Source organism: Furipterus horrens, unplaced genomic scaffold (assembly GCF_987537825.1).
Source record: "Furipterus horrens unplaced genomic scaffold, mFurHor1.1.pri manual_scaffold_2, whole genome shotgun sequence".
NCBI classification, from domain to species: domain Eukaryota; kingdom Metazoa; phylum Chordata; class Mammalia; order Chiroptera; family Furipteridae; genus Furipterus; species Furipterus horrens.
Genome location: NW_028327172.1, coordinates 134546186 through 134567847, shown reverse-complemented (window position 1 = coordinate 134567847; position 21662 = coordinate 134546186). Strand labels below are relative to the sequence as shown.

The 21662-nt window shown below is 42.4% G+C and overlaps 1 protein-coding gene across 2 annotated transcripts in view; it reads left to right on the top strand.

Moving 5' to 3' along the window:
• ITIH5 (inter-alpha-trypsin inhibitor heavy chain 5) overlaps nt 1-17207 on the top strand; it is an 88902-nt gene extending 71695 nt beyond the window's left edge. For both annotated transcript variants that reach the window (XM_090266482.1, XM_090266483.1), the window contains 6 exons: nt 1672-1981; nt 4686-5245; nt 11330-11383; nt 12764-12880; nt 14742-15119; nt 16192-17207. In XM_090266482.1, the coding sequence (XP_090122608.1) occupies nt 1672-1981; nt 4686-5245; nt 11330-11383; nt 12764-12880; nt 14742-15119; nt 16192-16490 (1718 nt within the window). In that variant the 3' untranslated portion in view covers nt 16491-17207. The remainder of the gene's footprint in view (nt 1-1671; nt 1982-4685; nt 5246-11329; nt 11384-12763; nt 12881-14741; nt 15120-16191) is intronic.
• Nucleotides 17208-21662: the final 4455 nt, after the last annotated feature.

The following is a 21662-nucleotide window of genomic DNA, read 5'->3' as shown; positions in this document are numbered from 1 at the left end:
CTAAATTTTCTGCCAAGAAACAAGGATTTGAATGCTGAAGCTATCACAGGAAAGGAGATAACAGCTAAGAGCTTTCCCAGAAGCTTATGTTTCTCTGAACACCGATTCTGTAAATTCTCTTCTTCCAGGCCCCAAACTAAGATGGTCAGGTAAGTTATTGGAGGAAATACCTGATAGGGTTTGGAGCCTTTCCTGGTTTATCTCACAGATCCTGAGCAATGAAGCTGTTTTTGTGAAGTGTTTTAGGCTGTGGAACTAAAGCCAAATAGATGAGTAGGTTTGTGTGCTTAGGAAGCAACAGGTGGAACTGCCCAGCTGTACCCTGAGTCCCCTTGGCAGGGCTGGAACAGTGAGGAGAGCAGGAATCCGAGGGAACCTGGGAGACAGTGGGTAGAAAGTGTGATGGACCCTGAGTCTCTGCACACTTGACTTGGGTATAGTGCCCAGGTAAGTGTGCAGAAAAGGGAAAGATCATAAAGAAGCCTAAGAAAACTAGAGTATCATAACAGTATGCTAATGTTATCCAGCTGTGCTAGATGTAAGTCCCTGATGAGCCTCAGTCTTGCTGTCAACTTCGTCACTAGCACAGTGTATACATGATAAGTACTCAATATTGAAGTGTTTATGGGCACTGATCCTGACCCCTCCCTGCTTTCTTAAAGGCCAGTTATGGAGACACCATCTCTTACTGTTGTCTCGATTATTGTCCTTTGGTGGTCACCTGGAAATAGAAAACACCTAACAGTCTTCTTCCATCTGAGATTTTTCATTTTCCTTATATTCATCATTTCCTATCCAAGTCAAAGCTCTGATTAACTACATGAGTTTCACTTGGAAATTAATCTTTCTTGGACCAAACTTGGACTTACAATGGGATTTCCTATCAGTCTCCACAGCAGTGAGATTTAGGAACTATTTTACTAGTTGATGGGAGAAATAATAAACTGGATTTAATATAATATCATACCATTGATCGTTGACCTATAGCAGGGAGCAACAAGGTTGTAAGTCCTTGAGGGGAGAAACTCTTATTCAGCTTTGTATATCCACTAGCTCCTAATGTAGCCCCTGACAGTGTGTGCTCAGTAAATATTTGCAAATTAAATTTATTTTAATGCTATTGGTGACAACTAGAATGTTATGGAGAGGTGGGGATAAAGCTTTAGGAAACAGTTGATGTGTATGTTCTTTTGGAATCCACGCCTTAGAAACCTTATAGTTTTCTTTATTATTTTCTTGGCATTTCATTGCCTCTACTCTGCAGGTGGACATAAAATTAATCTGCTTCTCTCAAAGACATGTAACATCAGAGTTGGGAGCTTAGATTCTGAATCCAGAGTGTCTGGGTTTGAATCCAGCTCCACCATCCACAAGTCATTCAATCTCTCTAGACCACAGTTTCCTCAGTCTGTAACATGAGGATAATAATGGAGTTGTTATTAGGATGAAATGAGTTAAATTAGTTAAAGAATTCAGCAAACACTCGCCAAGTTTCTAGACAGGCCACATTAACCTAGAATCACCCCTCACGTTTAGGGGGCTTCTTCCCCTCCTCCCCAATGTCACTCCTGCTAATTCTTGAATGATTGCCTGGAAACCACAGCTGTGAGTGTGCAGCCAGGTGAAGGAAGTGAATGAAAGCTTGATCTGCCCTGTTTTGGTGTCCTGCAGGCACAGACATCAATGGGGCCCTACAGAGGGCCATCAGGCTGCTCAACAGCTACGTGGCCCACAACGACATTGAAGATCGCAGTGTATCCCTCATCATCTTCCTGACAGATGGGAAGCCCACTGTCGGGGAGACCCACACCCTCAAGATTCTCAACAACACTAAAGAGGCTGCTCAAGGCCAAATCTGCATATTCACCATTGGCATTGGGAATGATGTGGACTTCAAGCTGCTGGAGAAGCTGTCGCTGGAGAACTGTGGCCTCACACGGCACGTTCTTGAGGAGGAGGATGCGGGCTCACAGCTCATTGGGTTGGTTTGTCTTCCTGGGACAATAATGAGAGGTTCTCAGCAGGGGGTGGAAGGTTGGGTTTTATGAGAGACTCAGAAATTAGGATGGTTTGCTACACCTTAACCTCAAATTTACTGGAAATGACCATAACTCATTACACTGAGAGACTTCATGTTGGGTTTTGAAATCCAGTAGGCAGGTCTGTCTGCAAATTCTGGTCCTTCTTTGAGACTTTACACAAGATTTTAAGTTCCCTTATTATAAAGTGAGGATGATGGTCAGTTGACAGAATTTAATGAGGAAACCTGTGTAAAGTATTGACAGAATGGTTATCATGTATTAGGTGTTCAATTAGCTCTTCTGGTTATAATTGTCTTCTTGACATTTCAAAGCACTTTCTGGTATAGTCATGCTACTTCTACCCTATGCAGTAGCTAGGAGAAATAACTATTGAGTAGTACTCATAATTAAAATTATCATATTTTTCTTTGGAAGAAAATAACAAATTGACACTAGTCACTGATTATATATATATTTGAGGAAGAGAAGAATCTAGAACTTAGGTCTTCTAATTCAGTTCACTGCCTTTCCTTTGATATCATGATGCCAAACGTGAGGTATAACCTTGCTGCTGATTCAATGATGTGCTGACTCCCAGTTCAGTATTGTTGCTTTATTCCATTTTGTGGCATATACAGTAGATACTTAAAAGGAAAAATGAGCTGAAAGAAGGAACTCCTGCCATTTGCACCAACATGGATGGAACTAGAGAGAATTATGCTTAGCGAAATAAGCCAGGCAATGAAAGAAAAATACCTTATGCTATCACCCAGTACAGGAGACTAATGAACAACACAAACAAATGAACAAAATTGAACAAGGAACAGAATAACAGTTATCGGGGGGACGGGGGAGGGAAAGAGATGGGTAGTAGGGGAAAGGTTTAGTAAAGGAACTAATATAAATAACCCATGAACACAGACAACAGGGTGGGGATTGACTGTGGGAGAAGGGGTGGGCTGGGTGGGGGGTAGCAATGAGGGAAAAAGTGGGACAATTGTAATAGAAAAACAATAAAAATAAAATTAAAAAAAAAAGGAAAAATGAGCTTTAGGTACATCTATGGGTGTTTCATAGCCTTAATCAAACAATTTTCTTCAATGATAAATCTAATTGGAGGTCTTTAGGATGGATGTTAAAGATGGGTCCTAGGGATAGAGCTAGCCACCATTGTTTCCCCAGCATTTTTGTCAAAGATTTAAATGAAAACACAGGGTAGCTTCCCACATTTTCAAAATCATTTTAAATGACATTCAATTTAACTTAATGCATTAATTTAATAATGTGTTTCATAAGCAAAAGCAAGTACATTGAAACAAATTGACTGCACTGTCATACTAAAAATATTGTCACTGACCAACATTCATTGACAACTTATGATGTGACAGTCATTTTTGTATGCATTATGTCATGTGATTCCCCATAGAAGCCCTAGAAGTGGGTATATTAGGGTAAAGGTTAAGCTGCCTTGCAATGACTCTCTCAGTTCTGCTCCACGAGGTAGGTTATTCAGAGATTTCTAGTTCCTTTCATTTCACTGCTCTGCACCCCTCAGATGTTGTCTTTAACTCCAAGGTTGAAATGAGGTCACAATCGCTTCTGTATTCCAGCACTAGAAGTGGGAAAGGAAAAGAGATCCAGAGCAAGCCACTTTATTTCAAGCAACATTGCAGAAAGTACACATATCACTTTCATTCATATTCCATTGGGGAAAACATGGCTGTATTTGACCATAATAGAAGCTAAGAGATGTAGTTTGTAGCTGTTTGGGTGTCACCAAGTTAAAACTAAATTATTATGAAAGAAGGGGAGACTGGGTCTGGGGAAACAGCTAATAGTTTACCAAAGTAGTTATTGTTAATGTTCCAATTTTATAGAGGAAGAAACTAAAGTTCAGAGAGGTTATGTGTCCCAAGGCATACAGCAAAGAAGGAGCTGAGATAGAAGTCTGACTCCACAGCCTGTGCTCTCTAGATCTTTGGAAAGGAATTTTAATTGTCCCTTTACTCAAAAAATAGCAACTGTGTGACCTAACTAGGAGAAAAGCTAATGCAAGCACATACTGCATTACTCAAAAGCATAGTGGCGAAGTCAAGGTCAGATTTCTCAAGTATAATGTGCTAGTTAAAGCACATTGGCAATAGGTATTTGGTTCTAAGAAAAATGTTTTGAGAAACTTGGGTGTGTACAGAGGAAAGTTACATGGAATGGTGAGGGAACCTTGCAATTGTATCATTTGAAGAATAGTTAATGAAACTCGGAATTGATTAGACTGCATGAAAACATGACTCCTAGTAACAGTGTTTGTCAAGTTCCTCAATAGCTGTCATGGTGAAGACAGATTAGGTAATTCATGCTTCTCCAGAAGCAAAAGTGAGAGCAGTGGGTGGAAGTTGCAGGAAGAAGATTGTGATCTATTACAAGGAGGATCCTCCTCCTCAGAGCAGTTGAAAGGGAGGAGGAAGCCTTGTGAGACAGTGAGTTCTCTGTCACCAGTGATGTTCAAGCTACTGCTGCATAACCTCCTATGAGAAATGTTCTGCTGGGTAGAATGTTGGACTTGATTGCTCCTAAGATCAGGTTCACCTGTCTGACAGCCTGAGGACCTATCCTGCTGGGCTCTGATTCCCCGCCCCTTTCTCCCTCTATCTCCTTCCACTCCAGGTTCTATGATGAGATCAGAACCCCTCTGCTCTCTGACATCCGCATCGATTACCCACCCAGCCTTGTGACGCAGGCTACCAGAACCTTCTTCCCTAACTACTTCAATGGCTCAGAGATCATCATTGCTGGGAAGCTGGTAGACAGGAAGATGGATCAATTGCACGTGGAAGTCACAGCCAGCAACAGTAAGAAATTTGTTGTACTGAAGACGGACGTGCCTGTGGGGCCCCAGAAGGTGGGGAATGATGTCACAGGAAGCGCCAGGCCCAAGGGTGATGGCGAGGAGGACCCCAACCACCTTGAGCGTCTCTGGAGCTACCTGACCGTGAAGGAGCTGCTGAACTCCTGGCTGCAGAGTGACGACAAGCAGGAGAAGGAGCAATTAAGGCAGAAGGCCCAGGCTTTGGCCGTGAACTCTCGCTTCCTCATGCCGTTCACCTCCATGAGGCTGAAGAAATCTGCACTGCAGACAAAGAAGCTAGAGGACAGCTACAGCATGCCTGCTGCCACGGGGCCTGAAGCAGTGACGCAGAGCCTGCAAGGCTCCAACCTGCAGCCAGGTAACCAAACTCCAGGGATGGCTGAATGTAGGAGCCTAGAATGTCCTTTCTACCTTGCTCTCAGGCCAAGGTCACCTCAGTGGTAGTCTGTTTTTATTTTATTTTATTATAATTTTTATAAGCAATCACTCCACATGCAGCCCCCAGTTTTCAGGGAGTGTGTTAAATTGTTGTGTTTGTTTCTGTATAAGCTGTGGATCTCTGTAGACAAATTAGAAAAGGTGGTAACTGTTTCAGAAATGTTGGCTGGCGAAGTCTGTCAATCAGTCATCAATAATGAGAGACTAACATTTGCCAGGCATTATTGGAGACACTGCGATGAACAAATAAATAAACAAATGTTAATTTTAAAGTACCTGATTACACTTCAAGTACTTCAGAGTTATGTCATTTTATGTGTGTGCTGGATTTATTTTCCTGAGAACAAGGTGAGGACTAAATTTTGGATTCTTGAGAGAATTCACCGTTTACATACTCATCACTCAGACTCTAAACAGCAACTATCACGATCAGTCTCAGCGTCATTTTGACGGGGGAATGAGTAGCAACAAGAATAGGAAAAGGAAAAGAAAGGTAGTTCAACCAAAGCAGAGGATTATATTCTCAGTAACAGCTGTTTGTGGAAAATGGTGGGTTTTTTTTGAATGTGTAACGTTTCCATTAAATTTCTGTCAAGATCATATCTCTTAAGTAGGGGGAACTGGTGCTCCCTCAGGACCTACAAGTGCTGTCTCATTTATTCCTCACACTCTAAATTCTGAGAGGCACCTGGGGTGGGGAAGAGAACGTAAGTTTAGGATGCAGACACAGCTGAGGTTCAGATCACCCACACTCCTGACGAGCTGTGTGGCTCAGGGCAGGCTTCTGTACCTCTGAGCTTCTGTTCCCTCACACGTAAGATGTGGGAAATAATAATCTCCCCGAAGGGTTGTTGCAAGGACTAAATGTGTGAAGTCTTTGGCACATATGAGTGTTCTACAAATGTTAGATACTCTCTTCCTTGAGGAATGTAGAACTAGAGATTTATTGAAGGTTCAGACCCCGATGTAGAGGTTAAAACTGATACATTGCCTTTTTAGAAAGGGTGAAGCTTGTCTTGGCAAAACTAGTGCTGTTGTAGTTCTGATGAAAAGCAAACTGTGTGATGCTATCGATAGCCATAGAAGAAATAACCACCTGATAGCTCAAAACAGTTGTTTGGAATAGAATTCTCCTGAAATGTCAGTTAGTACTCAAGACAATCTTTTCTTAAGGCTCTGATGATTTTTTTAAGTACATTTTATTGATTATGTTGTTACAATAGTTCAATTTTTTCCCCCTTTGCTCCCCTCTGCCCAGTACCCGTTTTCCCTCCAGCAATCCCACCCCGCTTAGTTCATGTCCATGGGTCGTGCATATAAGTTCTTTGGCATCACTCTTTCCTGTATTATTCTTAACATCCCCCTGTCTATTTTGTACCAACCAATTATGCTTCTTAGTCCCTGAACCATTTCCCCATTTCAGACCCTCCCCCCTTCCAACTGATAACCCTCCAAATGATCCCCATACCTATGATTCTGTTCCTATTCTGGTTTGCTTAGTTGGATTTTGTTTTTATTTTTTAGGTTCAGGTGTTGATAGTTGTGAGTTTGTTGTCATTTTAGTGTTCATAGCTTTGATCTTTTTCTTAAGTAAGTCACTTTGACATTTCATATAATAATGGCTTGGTGATGACGAACTCCTTTAGCTTTACCTTGTCTGGGAAGCACTTCATCTGCACTTCTATTCCAAATGATAGCTTTTCTGGATAGAGTAATCTTGGTTGTAGGTTGCCTTTCATCACATTGAATACTGCTTGCCAGTCCCTTCCTGCCTGCAAAGTATCTTCTGAGAAATCAGCTGATATTCCTATAGACAGCCCCCTGTAGGCAACTCTCCGCCTCTCTCTTGCTGCCCCCAAGACTCTGTCTTTATCTTTCACCTTCGGCATCTCAGTCATGACGCATCCTGGTGTGGTCCCCTCTGGGTCCAGCTCGCCCAGGACCCTCCGTGATTCCCGGACCTGTATGTCCATCTCTTTTGCAAAATTTGGGAAGTTTTCCTAATTTTTTTCAATTCTTGCTTCCTCATTCTGCACTGGTTGACTGTTTTTTTCTTCCTTATGTTCCAAATCATTGATTTGAACCCCGGTTTCCTTCCCTTCACCATTGGTTTTGTGTGGATTTTCTTTCATTTCACTTAGCATAGCCTTCATTTCTTCTCTTATGCATTTGCCATACTCAAGCATATCTGTCAAGCCTATGAGCATCTTTACCACCAGTGTTTTGAATTCTGCATCTGTTAGGTTGTCTCTCTCCTCATCTGTGAGATTGGCTATCTCCTCATAGCTTAGTTTTCCCACTGAAACCTTGATCCGTTCCCCCTTTTGGGCCATACTTCTCTGTCTCCTCATTCTGACAGGCTCCTGTGTTTGTTTGCCTCCACATCCCAGGTAGAGCTATCACTCCTGTTACATTGTAGGGGCGGAGCCTTAGGGATTCGTCAGCACAGGGTGACTCATTTCACCACGTTGTGGCACGGTATGTGGGGTAGGGGTCCGAGAGGGAACAATGCTGCCTGCCCAGCACTTGCCCCTCTTCCAGGCACCTCTCCCACCTCTGCACTGGACTGGTGCCCCTCCAGCTGCTGCCCTGGCCATTGTTCCCAGAGTGGGTGGGTCCGCAGATGTCCTAGGACCGTGAGGGCACTTTAAACAAGCGGACTCTGCTGAGACTAGCAGTTTCTGCCTCCACCCCAACCCCCATCAGTCTGTACAGTCAGAAGCAATGAGGCTTGATTTTCCCTGGTGCTGGGACTGTGGGCTCCAAGGGCTGGTGAGGAGCTGAGAACGCTCCCCAGGTGTTCCTCCTGACTTTTTAAAACGTGTGACTGTGCTTTCCACCCACCTGCCACTGCTGCCGCTGCTACTGCCACCACACTGCATCCTCTCCTCTCTGGCTCTGCCCCTCCTATCTGTCTGGATGAGTATTTCTTCTTTATATCTTTGTTTGCTGGACTTCCAAGTAGTTTGATTTTCTGGAACTTCTGCTTGTTTCTAGTTTTGAGGTAGTTGTATTCTTTCTTCATTTTGGAGGGAGATGCAACATGTCTGTCTATACCTCCATCTTGGCCAGAAGTCTATTCATTTATCTGATGATTTTTAAAATTTAAAAAGTTTTAGTTTTTCTGAGTGTCTGTGGCAGCTGCCACTTACCATGACTTCTCACAGCAGCCTTCCAGATGGAGAAGCTGCTGCCCCTCTGTAATTGCCTGATTCGGCCCTGTCCTGCTAGCCAGGGACTATCGTGAAAGAGATGGGCATGTAGACACATTGAGATACTTTGACCTTTAGTTTCTGTGAGGGGAAAAAAACACTGAAGAGGAGCATAATCTTACTAATGCAGACAATTTGAAATAAGATATTAATTTATTTATAGAAATTAATTTACTTTTATGTTATTTTTTAATTGATTACTTTTGACTTTATTTAAATATATTTTATTGATTATGCTATTGCAGTTGTCTCATTTTTTCTCCTTTGTCCCCTTCTACCCAGTACCTCTCTTCCCTCCAGCAATCAGCCCTCTTTAGTTCATGTCCATGGGTCATGCATATAAGTTCTTTGGCTGCTCCATTACCTATACTGTTCTTAACATCACCCATTCTATTTTGTACCTACTGATTTGTGCTTCTTAATCCCTGCACCTTTCCCTCCATTCCCCCCCCTCTCAACTGATAACCCTCCAAATGATCTCCATATCTATGATTCTGTTCCTGTTCTGCTTGTTTGCTTAGTTTGTTATTTGGATTCAGTTATTGACAGTTGTGAATTTATTGCCATTTTAATGTTCATTATTTTGTTCTTCTTCTTTTTCTTATATAATTCCCTTCAGTATTTGATATATAATAATAATGGCTTGGTGATGATAAACTCCTTTATTTTTACCTTGTCTGGGAAGCACTTCATCTGCCCTTCCATTCTAAATGATAGCTTTGCTGGATAGAGTAATTCAGATTGTATGTTCTTGCTTTTTATCACTAAGAATACTTTTGGCCAGTTCCTTCTTGCCTGCAAAAATTTCTGTTTAGAAATCAGTTGACAGTCTTATGGGAACTCCTTTGTAGGTGATTGTCTGCTTTTCTCTTGCTGCTTTTAAGATTCTCTCTTTATTTTTAACTTTTGGCATTTTAATTATGATGTGTCTTGGTGTGGTCCTCTTTGTGTCCATCTTCTTTGGGACTCTCTGTGCTTCTTCAGCCTTTATGTCTATTTCCTTCACTAAATTAGGGAAATTTTCTTTATTTATTTTTTCAAGTAAGCTTTTAATTTTTTGCTTTTCCTTTTCTCCTTCTGGAACTCCTATGATTCAGTTGTTGGTACTTTTAAAGTTGTCCCAGAGGTTCCTAAGCCTCTCCTTGTTTTTTTTAAAAAAATTCCATTTCTTCCTGCTGTTCTGACTGAATGCTTTTTCCTTCCATGTGTTCCAGATTACTGAGTTGATTCATGACTTCATCCTCTCCACTGTTGGTTCACTGTAGATTTTTCTTTATTTCACTTAATGCAACCTTCATTTCTGGCTAGGTCTTTTTTTTTTTTTTATGGCATTGAAGCCTACTGAGTTCCTAGAACATCCTGATAATCAGTGTTCTGAATTGTGCATCTGATAGGTTGCTTATCTTCATTTCATTTAGTTCTTCTTCTCAAGTTTTGTTCTGTTCTTTCATTTGGGCCATATTTCTTTGTCTCCTCATTTTGGCAGCCTCCCTGTGTTTGTTTCTGTGTATTAGGTAGAGCTGACTTGACTCCCTGTCTTAGCATACCTGTTAAGTTTTATGGGGTGGAGCCTTAGGTAATCACCAGGGAAGGGCAACCTGTGTTGCTGCTCTGTGTGGGGGAGGTCTCACAGAGGGGACAACGCCACTGCCTGGCTTCTGGAGTTTTGCCTGAGAGGAAACTGTCGCCCCACTCTCACTTCACTTTCTTCCTACTTGCACTTCACTTTCTCCCCATATGCCACTTGGGGCCCTTCCAAATTTTGCCTGGGTGTTGAACCCCAGAGGGATTGGTTCTCCATCAGTCCTAAGTCCATTGGGGGCCCTTTAAGAGGATGCAGTTTCTTCTACCACTCCAACCCCCACTGGTTTTTACAGCCAGAAGTTATAGGGACTTATCTTCTTGGCTCTGGGACCCTGGGCTCTGTGGTCTGGACTTGGGCTAGGATTTCTCTCTCCCTAGGTATTCCTCCTATTTTTTATCCACTACACATGGATGCGAGACCAACCAGTCCCATCTTTAGGTCTCTCCATTCCTCTCCACGCCTCTTCCTCTCCTACCCATATGGATGAATGAGGCTTCTTTAAATCCTTGTGTTGTCAGACTTCCACACAGCATGGTTTCCTGACAATTTGGGTGATATTTACTTTGTAGATAGGTGTATTTTTTGCTCTAGTTGTGCGCAGAGGTGAGGCATGTTTACCTACACCTCCATCTTTACTACTATTTAATTATTTATTTTGCCTGCTGCTTTATTAATTGTGTTTACACACATAGTGACAGACGCTGGATTCTAAATTTTTAAATATATTTTGCATTTTTCTGTTTTTTAAAATTATAGTACAAAAACACATAACATAAAATTCACCATCTTAACCATTTTTAAGTGTACAGTTCACTAACGTTAAGTATATTGATGTTGTGAAACAGAGCTCCAGAACTTTTTCATCTTGCAAATCTGAAACTCTGGACCTATTAAACAAGTTTACTTTTTCCCCTCCTCCCATAGCTAGACCTCAACTATGATGGAATATTTTCCTCTATTTTATGCACAGAAATTACAGATAAGAAGAATATTATCTAATTTACAAAAGAATAAAATAATTAAGCCTCCACATGTTACACCTTCATTTGTGTGTTGTGGGGCCAAGCTCCCTCTTTAAAACAGGTGATATTTTTAAGTTGTCAAACGTGTATCTGAACACTGTATTTTACTCACCTCAACCCTCTCCTCTCTGTACTCATCCTCTTTAATGAATAATAGTGATTGTTCTTTTCCTTCTCTTTTACAGGACCTGCTCTCAAGAAACCATACAACCCAAGAATTAAAGTCTCTAAAACATCAGGTAAAGAAAACAGCATATGTGTTTTGGGAGTTGATACGTTTAGAAAGTGCACAACCAGGAATTCCCTGAGACCGGTTAAAACACCAGCTCATATTAGAAGTGTGACACCAGGACCCATATTTTTGTAGCCTACGCCAGCAGCATGAGGCAGTTCTAAGAACTGGGGTCATTATTAAGCCGTTACATGAACACCATGGATAATAGTCCTGAGGAAACTGGCAACAGCCCTTATTGAAAGATGAGTAACATTCACATTCTCATCATTATGGAGTTTAAAAGACATTTGTTTTAGAGATCTGAAATATGCATGCTTCCAGCTTCTGGTGTTACAAATATCGGTGACATTCAGGTTTTACAAAAATTATTTTATTATTTCTTTAATCCTTGGTTTAGAGGGAAGAACAGATAAAAATACCATAAAATTTCCTTTGGACCATTTTCTGGGATTATAATAAAAATACAGATGGAATAACAATACAAGGGCTGGGTTGGATTCTAAAAATGTACACATCTCTTTATAAGTCTTGCTACTGATGTGCTGGACGTGCAAGTTCATAAAACTAGGGACATCCTCAAGATTAGCTGTGCAGACAGGAAATGCACAGTCTCCAACAGAGAGAATGTAATTCCTTTGGACACACACATGCTTTATGGAATGCAAGAAAATTTTCCTCTTGGATGTTACATGGAGTAATGACTTTCAGACCATTCCTCTACTTTTTGAACAAACAACATCTTTCCTTATAAAGGGCCTTGGACGATTTGAGGAGAAATGATGTGCTGTGAGCCCAAGAAGTTCTCAGGGAAGTGTCACATAGCTCTGTTTCTGTTGACTCTATGCCCTTCTTTTGTCACCAGTCCTCCATTGGGTTTGGTCATTACTGTCAGAAAAGAGTTGTGTACATCTGACACTATGAATGTTCCTAGTGCCATGGTGCTCTGGTCATAGGAGATGAAGAGTTCTCATCCACATCTCTTCACTTGGGTAGTCAAAGGAGGAAGGAAATGATTGGTGTCACGTGGAAAATTGAAGAAAGTGGGCTCAGTCACAGTGAGGAGTATCTGTCAATAACCATCCTTTTTATTTCCTGCTTACCTCTCAAAGCTTAGTAGTCTGTATTTGGCTGAGGTGTGATGAAAGGGAGCATTATATTTGAGTTTAGGGGACCTGAGTTCAAATGTTGACTTTACCATCTACTACTTCAGTAACTGTAGTGAATCATTCACCTCCCAGTCATCTTCCTCATTTAGACATTCAGGATCATTGACAGGATCAAACAAATAATACATGAGAAAACATAAAAGAGTACTTACACATGGAAGGCACTCAATAAATGTCTTTTCTTTCTGTTTCTCTCCTTTTTCTTCCTTCTCTGGCAGCGGATGGAGACCCCCATTTTGTTGTGGATTTCCCCTTGAACAAGCTCACTGTCTGCTTCAACATTGATGGACAGCCCAGGGACATCCTACGGCTGGTCTCTGATCATGCAGACTCAGGTAAGTTCTGCCCTCTGTAGTGGGCTTGGGCAAGAGCAAGGAAGATATCATATCTCCTCTGTTCCTAAGATGGATGTCCAGGTACATAAGGAGCACATCATAGATGCTCAATGAGGATCATTGATGATTAATAAAGAAAGTAGACTGTATGCTGTACTTGGAGGCAGGAAAGATGTGCATTGGAAACCCTGCTCTCTGACCTAATTCATGTGATGACCTTGGATACTCAAGTAGGGAACTCCTGTTGTCTCCCTTGTAAAATAGGGATAGTGACACTTGCTGTGCTGGCTTCACAATTGCTATATGAATTCACGAAATATTGTTGTTATTATGTCTGTCCCATCAAAAGCTGTGATCGTGGGATGTGCTAAATTCATTTATCTCAGTTCCTTAGTGACTGAGGTATTAAGCCCAATGTTGATTACTCAGCTCTGTGTGCAGAGAACATGGATGTACGAAGGGTTCTAATCCCCTTTGGTCTGTAGAGGGACTGCGTAGAGGAGAATGGTATATAAAAAGCTTCTCTCATTACACACAGGTACCAGTGCTCAGGGATGGCCATGTGGACAGCCACACAGTCTGACTTTGTGAGGACAAGCTTTGCCGTGGACATTCTGGCATTTCTCAGTTTTAAGAAAATGAGTTTCTTGGAAAGCTAGGTGACAGAGGGCCACACAGCAGGATGACACGGATGATGCTATTATGTAATGTTTGATTGTGGGCTCCTTACCTACCTTGCTTTCTTACAGACCTTCCTAGCCTTAGAGTAAAATCTTGGCTTGTTTGCAACTCAAAGGGCTCCAGAGTGAGATGGGGGCCTAACTGTATCCCCACCTTGGAGGTGCCCACTCTCCTCAGAGCTGTTCTGTCACTTCTGTGTTCAGTGTGGTGTCCATGATGGGAAGCTCAGTGGAAGATGCTTGGAGCCTTGAGGCAGAAGTACCTGACCTCCACTCATGCTGGGGTTTTTCCTTTCCCTAACCACTTGTCTCAGAGAAAGGAGTTTTCCCCTGGCATGTCTAAGGAGTTTCTAGTCAAGATGTATGGAAAGATTATCCCCAAAGCAGAGAAAACAAGAGTTAGTTACAAAGCAATCTTTTATTAATGCAAATTATCTCTTTGGCTGAGAACAAATACACTTAATGTGCATAACCTAATTCAGTCTCAAACAACAGGTGTAGAACTGCCATCTGTCCACATAGCATGGATTGCCAGGACTCTGGCTCTTAGGCCTCGCTCAAGATTACAAGAGTTGCAGTTGTGTTCATGGCCATGAAGGAAAAAAGAGAAGAGTTCTACTTGCTAGTCATTGACAGCTTGTGCATATACCACCTCCTTTAATCCTCAATCCTGATAGGTTTCATACCCCCATTTTACAGATGAGGACATTGAGGCTTAGAGTTTTAAAGCAACTTCCCTGGAGATGCACACTTGGAAAGTGGAAGAACTTGAGCTTTTGAACTAAGCATAATTCTAATCTCTGTTCACTGGCATCACGGAGTCTCCAAGTCAGGATCAGTGACAACTGATAGATGAGAAATATGTCTCCTCGTCTCTACAACCAGAATGAAAGACAATACTAGAACACAAGCATGTAATTCCTTTCTATGATATCTTGACCCAATTTACAACCTTCCTCTCCCCCAAGATATTGGTCAAACATGGGGAAGAAATTCCCTCATAACTTCATTTCTTCACTCATTCAATAGGCACTGAGTGGCCTCTACTCCCAGGTCAAAGTTCATGGTGTGAGAGATATAAAGATAAGGCCAGAGGAGGAAGGAAATTCTGATCAGATGCCTTAAGCGTGAAGGTGGGGATAGTTTTTCTAACCCCTGCTTTTTTCCCCTCTGCCTTCAAGGTGTGACAGTGAATGGAGCATTAATTGGGGCCCCCGCTCCTCCCAATGGCCACAAGAAACAACGCACTTACTTCCGCACTATCACCATCCTCATCAATAAGCCCCAGAGGTCATACCTTGAAATTACACCACACAGAGTCATCTTGGATGGTGAAGACAGGCTGGTTCTCCTCTGCAACCAGAGTGTGGTAGTGGGAAGTCGGGGGCTGGAGGTGTCAGTGTCTGCCAATGCCAGTGTCACTGTCACCATCCAGGGCACCATTGCCTTCGTCATCCTCATTCACCTCTACAAAAAACCAGCCCCCTACCAGCGAGACCACCTAGGTTTCTACATCTCCAGTAGCAAAGGCCTTTCCGGCAACTGCCATGGACTGTTAGGTAAGCAGCCACTCTTCAGCGGGGTGAGAGGAGAGCACCGAGCTCCTGGAGTCCTGGAGTGAAGCTGGTATTGCCAATTGCTTTGGCTTGATTGAGAACTTCAGTGGGAAGGTGGTCTTTATACATATCACAAAAATTATATGTATTACCTCTTCATGACTTTCTGAAATAGGATTGGGTTTTATAAACTAATTCTCATTGGCTTTCTGGGAAAGCAAGCAAAGAAGTTGGGAGTAATCCTCTGGCTCCTTACTCTCAGCAACAAAATACAAAGAAGGGCTGTCCACAGTCCAGCACCTGGTGTGACGTGGGTGTTTCTTCCATAGGAATCACCCCTGTTGCATGAGCAGCAGGCTGTGCCCTCAGGAAGGCTTTCTTTGACGTGCAGCTTCATGTGGGCCCCTTGCCCACAAGTAAAGAGCTAGAGCTGCCAAGGCTCAATTTAGAAAACAGGATTTCCTGGCACTTGAGCTGGACATGTTTCTTGTTTCTGTAGTGCCTGATGGCCAAGCATGAGCTCCCTCTGACAGACACAGGCCAGTGTCCTTGGCCTCACGGATGCCCTTACTTGACCTGAAGAATACTGATGATGTGTCTCGGGAACTAACTGAACTGACTTCTTTCAACACCCTCAGCTCAATACAACCCACAAACTTTGTAGTATGGAGAGTGCTATGACTAGGGAGGGAAGAGGGGAACACCTGACTCTTGTCTATTTATCCACCCCCTTTCTTGGCCTCCCAGATCAGTAAGAGGCTATAGTTATTTCTGTTTGCTGGTTAGGTAGCTTTCCAATGTTAGCAAGTGGGCAGCTTCCAGATGTAGAGGCAGCTACCTGTAAAAACCTCAGGTTTCTCCTCTCCATACACCTCCAAACACGTGTTCCATCACTTACTCTGAAGAAGATGTGAGTCCAATTAGGAGTGCAGTTACAGACATCACGTATTCCCTCTTCCTCTGGGTACCATGTGTGCATTTGCTGGTCTCGGGTGGCCTAAATTGATGTTAGATTTTTTTTTTTTTTTCTACATGGTCTACTTGTCTTAGACCTGATGCTTTTCTTGTCCATCAGGTCAGTTCCTAAACCAGGATGCAAGACTCACAGAGGACCCTGCTGGGCTCAGCAAGAACACTACTGGTCCTCCATTCCCAAAGGCAGGCGAGATGTCGGGAACTGTCCTGAAGGTGAAAGGACACCAGGTCCCGGTGGTCTGGAAACAGAGGAAAATCTACAATGGGGAGGAGCAGGTAGACTGCTGGTTTGCCAGGAACGCTGCTCAGCTGCTCGATGGGGAGTACAAGGATTACCTGGCAGCCCATCCTTTTGACTCAGAGACTACATTTGGCCTGGGAATATCCAGGGGACTCTGATACTAGCAGCCTTGACATAAGAGTGCCTGACAGAGAAATGGCCTTCAGGGACACCGTCATGTGGTTTTTGTTGCTGGCCTGTGCCTGCCTGGTCTCTTGGCAGTTAGCTGTGACCCATGGCCTCCCCCTGGTGGCCTGTAGGTCTGCTGTCAGATTGAGCAAAGGGTAGGATCAGGAAGCTGAAGTGAAATGTTACTTCCCCTGCTTCCTCCTCCTGCCAAGGTCTCCTTATGTATGATACTATAGAGAAAGATGGTAGCACCAAGCGGGGAAATGCTATGATTAAAAGCAAGAAGTCTATGTCTTATACCAATTGGCTTGTCCGTCTCATAGCCCACCATAAAGTAACTCTGATGAAGAAAGGTTGCTGCAAAGTTTGTTTTCTCTATGGAAAAAGCCAAGTTTGGGCACACTGCTTTTCACCTTATAGATGCTTAGGAATCTTTTCTCTTAGTACCAAGATCTGCTTCAGGGGATCCTTTGATGGAACCCAAACCACAGGTCATGCAATAGCCTGTAGATTTGATCATTATAAACAAGTAAGTCTTTTCTTAGGAGAAGATTTTCTTCTACTGTGATATCTTGCCCTTGAAAATTAGTTTTCATTTTTATAAAAAAAAATTGATTGAAAGTAGAAAATCTACATCCCAGCTGCCCGTGTCCTTCTAATGGGTTTTGTAAAACACTTTACTTTACTAATAAATATGCTTCTATTTATTCTAGTAAGCTAAATGCTTATAATAAAGAGGACAACTCTGCATGGATGTTTTTACTGGCCTGTCTTGCTTCTGGATGAATGGCGAAGCTTCTACTGGGTACTCTTCAGCCTTTATCATAATCACGGCCTTCTGTATCCAGGAGGTGATAAATCAGGCTCTCCCAGTACTGGACTGGGAGGTAGACAGAGCACAAGGAGAGTTCGACAGCTGACATACAGGAATCAACCTGCACATTTTCAGTAGGAAGTGAGAGTCTGCTTAGAGAGTCTAAGAAACCTTTCCATACCCCGAAAAGGCAAAGCCAAGGAATCAGCATGGGTCAGGGGCTCTGGTTCAAGAATGCAGACATATCTAATCCCATAAGGAAAACATTAAAATTGGGGAGTCACTGATGGTTAGCCTTCTCATTATGGGCACTCTCTTTGCAGCCTGTTCATATTATCATGTGACGCAAGGCTGCTGGCGGCATCACTCCCTGCCCTCCTCACCAGTTCTGTTTTGTTCAGTCTGTTTTCTCGGGAACACCAAGGTTCAGTAAGTCTGATCCTCACTGAGTGAGGGGCACGGTCAGGATGCAGATGGACGCAGGGGCCACTTGTGCCAAACAGCAGAGAAAGAGTTGGGTCACAGAAATAGAATATTTTGATGTGAGACTGAATGAAAAAAAGGCCTTTGTTCTGGCTTTTACAGGACATTTTTCCCAGTCAGGACTGACTCCAGAACAGGCTTTCATGAAAAAATGAAAGCATACTTAGCACTTGGAGGGAACTCAGAGTTACAATATTGTTTATCATACCTACCCTCCCATGGGGACCATCTAAGCAGCAAAACGACCTCCACATGTTTCTGGTGGACCAGGAGATTAATTCAGTGGCTGAGGACCCTTCAGTCCTATCTCAGTCTCAGTCTCTCTCCTCTAGACCATGGCCTGCCAACTGTGTTAGTTTTGACTCCCAGCTTCTCAGACTAGCTGCCTGTTTTTGTGCCAGCATGTGAAGACACCTGCACAGACTGACAGATGATTCCATATTTCAGAGCTCAGAGGAAGAGGAGGAGCCTGAGCCAGGGCCAGCTAGTGAGTGGGCAGGCTCCATGGGGACCTTCCTGTCATACAGTTGCAGTCCCAGCTGGGTAGATGTCATCCCCTGAGCCCAGAGGTCAGCCCGCTGTGTCAGCAGTCAGAGCAATGATCTGGGTCCAGGTATAGGCCTCACAGCTGCAGAGAGGAGGCTACTGCTAGGCATTCTCAGTTACCACTGCTTTTCTAAGAGCAGTGAAGGATATTCCAGTGGGTTACCCATTGCTTACTCTCCTACTTAGGAAAAAAGAAAACCAATTTTTTAAAATATCAAGGTTGAGCTTTCATTTAAAAGTTTTTACTTGACACAAATCTACTTTTCTTTCTCCTCCTCTTCAGTGTACATCTGCTTTTATTGCTAAAGGTACTTACCATTAAATTTTCTCTTTTCAGAGAGAGCTCAAAACTACACACCCATATTATAGTTAGGACCTTTGAATTTAATTGAAAAGTGTACTATTTTCTGTTGGCCATGTGTTGTGAATAGCAAACTATTTTAAAGTCAATGCAGAACAAAGGAGGAACTCTCTTCAGGTGGGGAAACTGAGGCAGGGTACAGTTGGGTGATTTTTCCCATGTTAGGTAAGAGACTCAGAGGTGACCAGGCTGAATTTCCAGAATTCCTTTCGTTAAATTTGATACAATTTCACCATTTGAGCAATCATCTATTTTCCTTGAGCATTTGTAAATTGAGGGAGAGTAACTAAATAAGACGTTGAATGAGAGTGAGAAATATGTTGCAATTAGAAGAGATAAATCTCATCTTGTCATCACAGCTAATGTTAGCCATAATAGTTAATTACAGTCTTAAAGTCTTCATGTCTGGGTTCCCATTCCCTCCCACATATAAAAAGAAAGGCTTCTGATGGGTCATCTTGATTTAAGGTTTTACATTCTCCAAATAAATGGACTGAACATTCTCTACCCAGTCATGCTGGGTAGTTTATCTTCTTCCATTTGACTTTTTCATGATTTATTACTTCAGGCTCAAGGGAATGTGTGTTTGGGAGTATCAACCATCCTGACACTCCATCACAGCTAGGCTGTTGTGAAGCAGGCACTAGGAATTGTGAAGAGCACCTCTTTGTTTCTGTCAAGAATAACATGAAATCTTTAATTGAATCATGTACCCTCATAGGTGGATTAGGGATAGGATTCATTTCTTTAAATTTATCTTTTGTTTAAACTGAATGCTATGGGCTGAATGTTTTTGTCCTTCCAAATTCATATGCTGAAACCTAAATCCCCCAGTGTGATGACATTGGGAGGTAGGCCTTTGGGAGGTCATGAGGTCATGAGGGTGGAGCCCTCATGAATCGGGTTAGTGTCCTTATAAAAGAGACCCCAGAGAACTGCCTTGCCTCTTCTACAATGTGATAATACAGGTAAAAGGTGCCATCTACGAATCAAGGGGTAAGCTCGCACCACGCACCAAATCTGCCAATGTCTTGATCTTGAACTTCAGCCTCCAGAACTGTGAGAAATGAATGTTAATTGTTTAAGCCCCCAGTCTGTGGCATTCTTGATATAACAGCCTGAGCTGAATAAGACACTGAATCAAAATATGAATTCTTTTCATTTCTTCAAGCTACACAGAATATATACAAATAATGCTGTCATTAAATTTGAACTCTTGGAACCAGAAGAACTTGATCCGCCTAAAATAAACAGCATATAAATTAACACAGCTAAACAAAAGCTCAGAAATGTAACTTTAAGTATTTACTTAAGTCAGTTTACAATAATAAGTAGGGTAAAAGTTCACACTGAAGAGACATTTTTCTTAAACAAAAATTTAGAGGAGAACGACATCTAAAAATAAACAACATATTAGCATGTTTATGTTTTGAGAGAAAACAGAAATAAGGCTCTGGAGAATAAAACTGATTCTAATTGTACTGCTTGTTTGTAGTAATTTATGAATTACATAAAAATATATGTAAGTGTTGTAGTGAGTGACACTGGGAGAATCATATTAACACACACAAATTACTATGTAGAACAACAAGTGTATAAAAGCCAAATCAATGTTGTGGATGGGCCCTCCACCTTTCTGGAGATCCTGGCCCCACCCTACAACCCTGACAATGACGGCAGGTAATGCCACTGTTACTGGGTGCTGGAACCCATCAGGGCCAAGTATGCCATGGATCAACCTGTGACCTGCCCAAGAGGTGCCTCAGTCTTGGCATCCCAGGAGGACTGTGTCATCACTCATCTATTCCAAATGACTTTGGATCTTGTGCTATGGATCTACTGCTCAATGAAGAAGCAATATATCTTCAATTCAGGGCTCTGCCCATTGCTACTCAACTCTAACCTGAGGGCAGTAACACTCGCGCTACTCTCCTGGTCTGAACTCAGGACCACTGATCCCTTTAAAGCAATGAGGCATCTACTGTCAATGAAGAAAATCATTTGTTAAGTCCCATATAAATATTGAAAAACAAACTGTCAAATAAGTAGAGAAGTGTCTTAAACCTCTCAGTACCATATTTTCTGGGACTCTGGTATCTCAAAGCTTTGATTACCTTCTTATTGGGTCACTCGTTCACACATACTGGCCACCATCTTGCTTGGAAAATTTTCCATTGGGCTCTGGGTCATTTTTCTCCTCAAGGAGCATCTCCAGCCTGTGGCTCTGGAATTACCCCCTCCAGTTGTGTATGGTCCTGCAGGTCTTGCTCAGATTCCGACTGAGCTAGTTAAGTTCTGAATGGAGTAGCACCTGATTAGAGCCAAACCAGACAGTATGAGTGAGATGGCATTGGGAGGCTGTGATAAAAACAAGCGAATGCCTGGTCTCCAGGGCTCGAAGTTTATCTCTCTGGTTTTTTACTTCATCTATAATACAAAGGGACTAAATGAGATAATTTCTCAGGTCTTGTGGTTTTTTACCTTCTGCTTGCAGACAAAGATAGTTCCTGAACGTCCAAGAAATAAATACAAAATGAGTCATTCAGTGACTCCAGTGTATTTCAAGATCCAGTGTTCCAAAGCTATGGATTCAGAGAGAAGCAATGTTCACGCCTCCACAGTTCATAGTTTCAAGGAGGAGATAGAATGAATGAATACAAAGACTGACCCAGAGTGTGGGAAATCCTGTAAGAGGACTTGGAAGAAGGTTGTTATCTGAGCAAAGACAGGCATAGCTATGGAGGTTGGAAGGAGGCTGGAAACCACCCCCAAGATGCAGCGGGTTAACTGCAAGGAAGAAGAGTATGTACAGAGGCAGCCACACAATATATTTTCTCTATAACGTTAAACAGCTGGGAACATTTTCCGAACTGAAGCAGTCTTCTTTCTCTGCTCAGTTGGAAACAGCACACATGGTCAATCAGTGGTTACTGAGAACCCACAGTGGATAACGCTTGG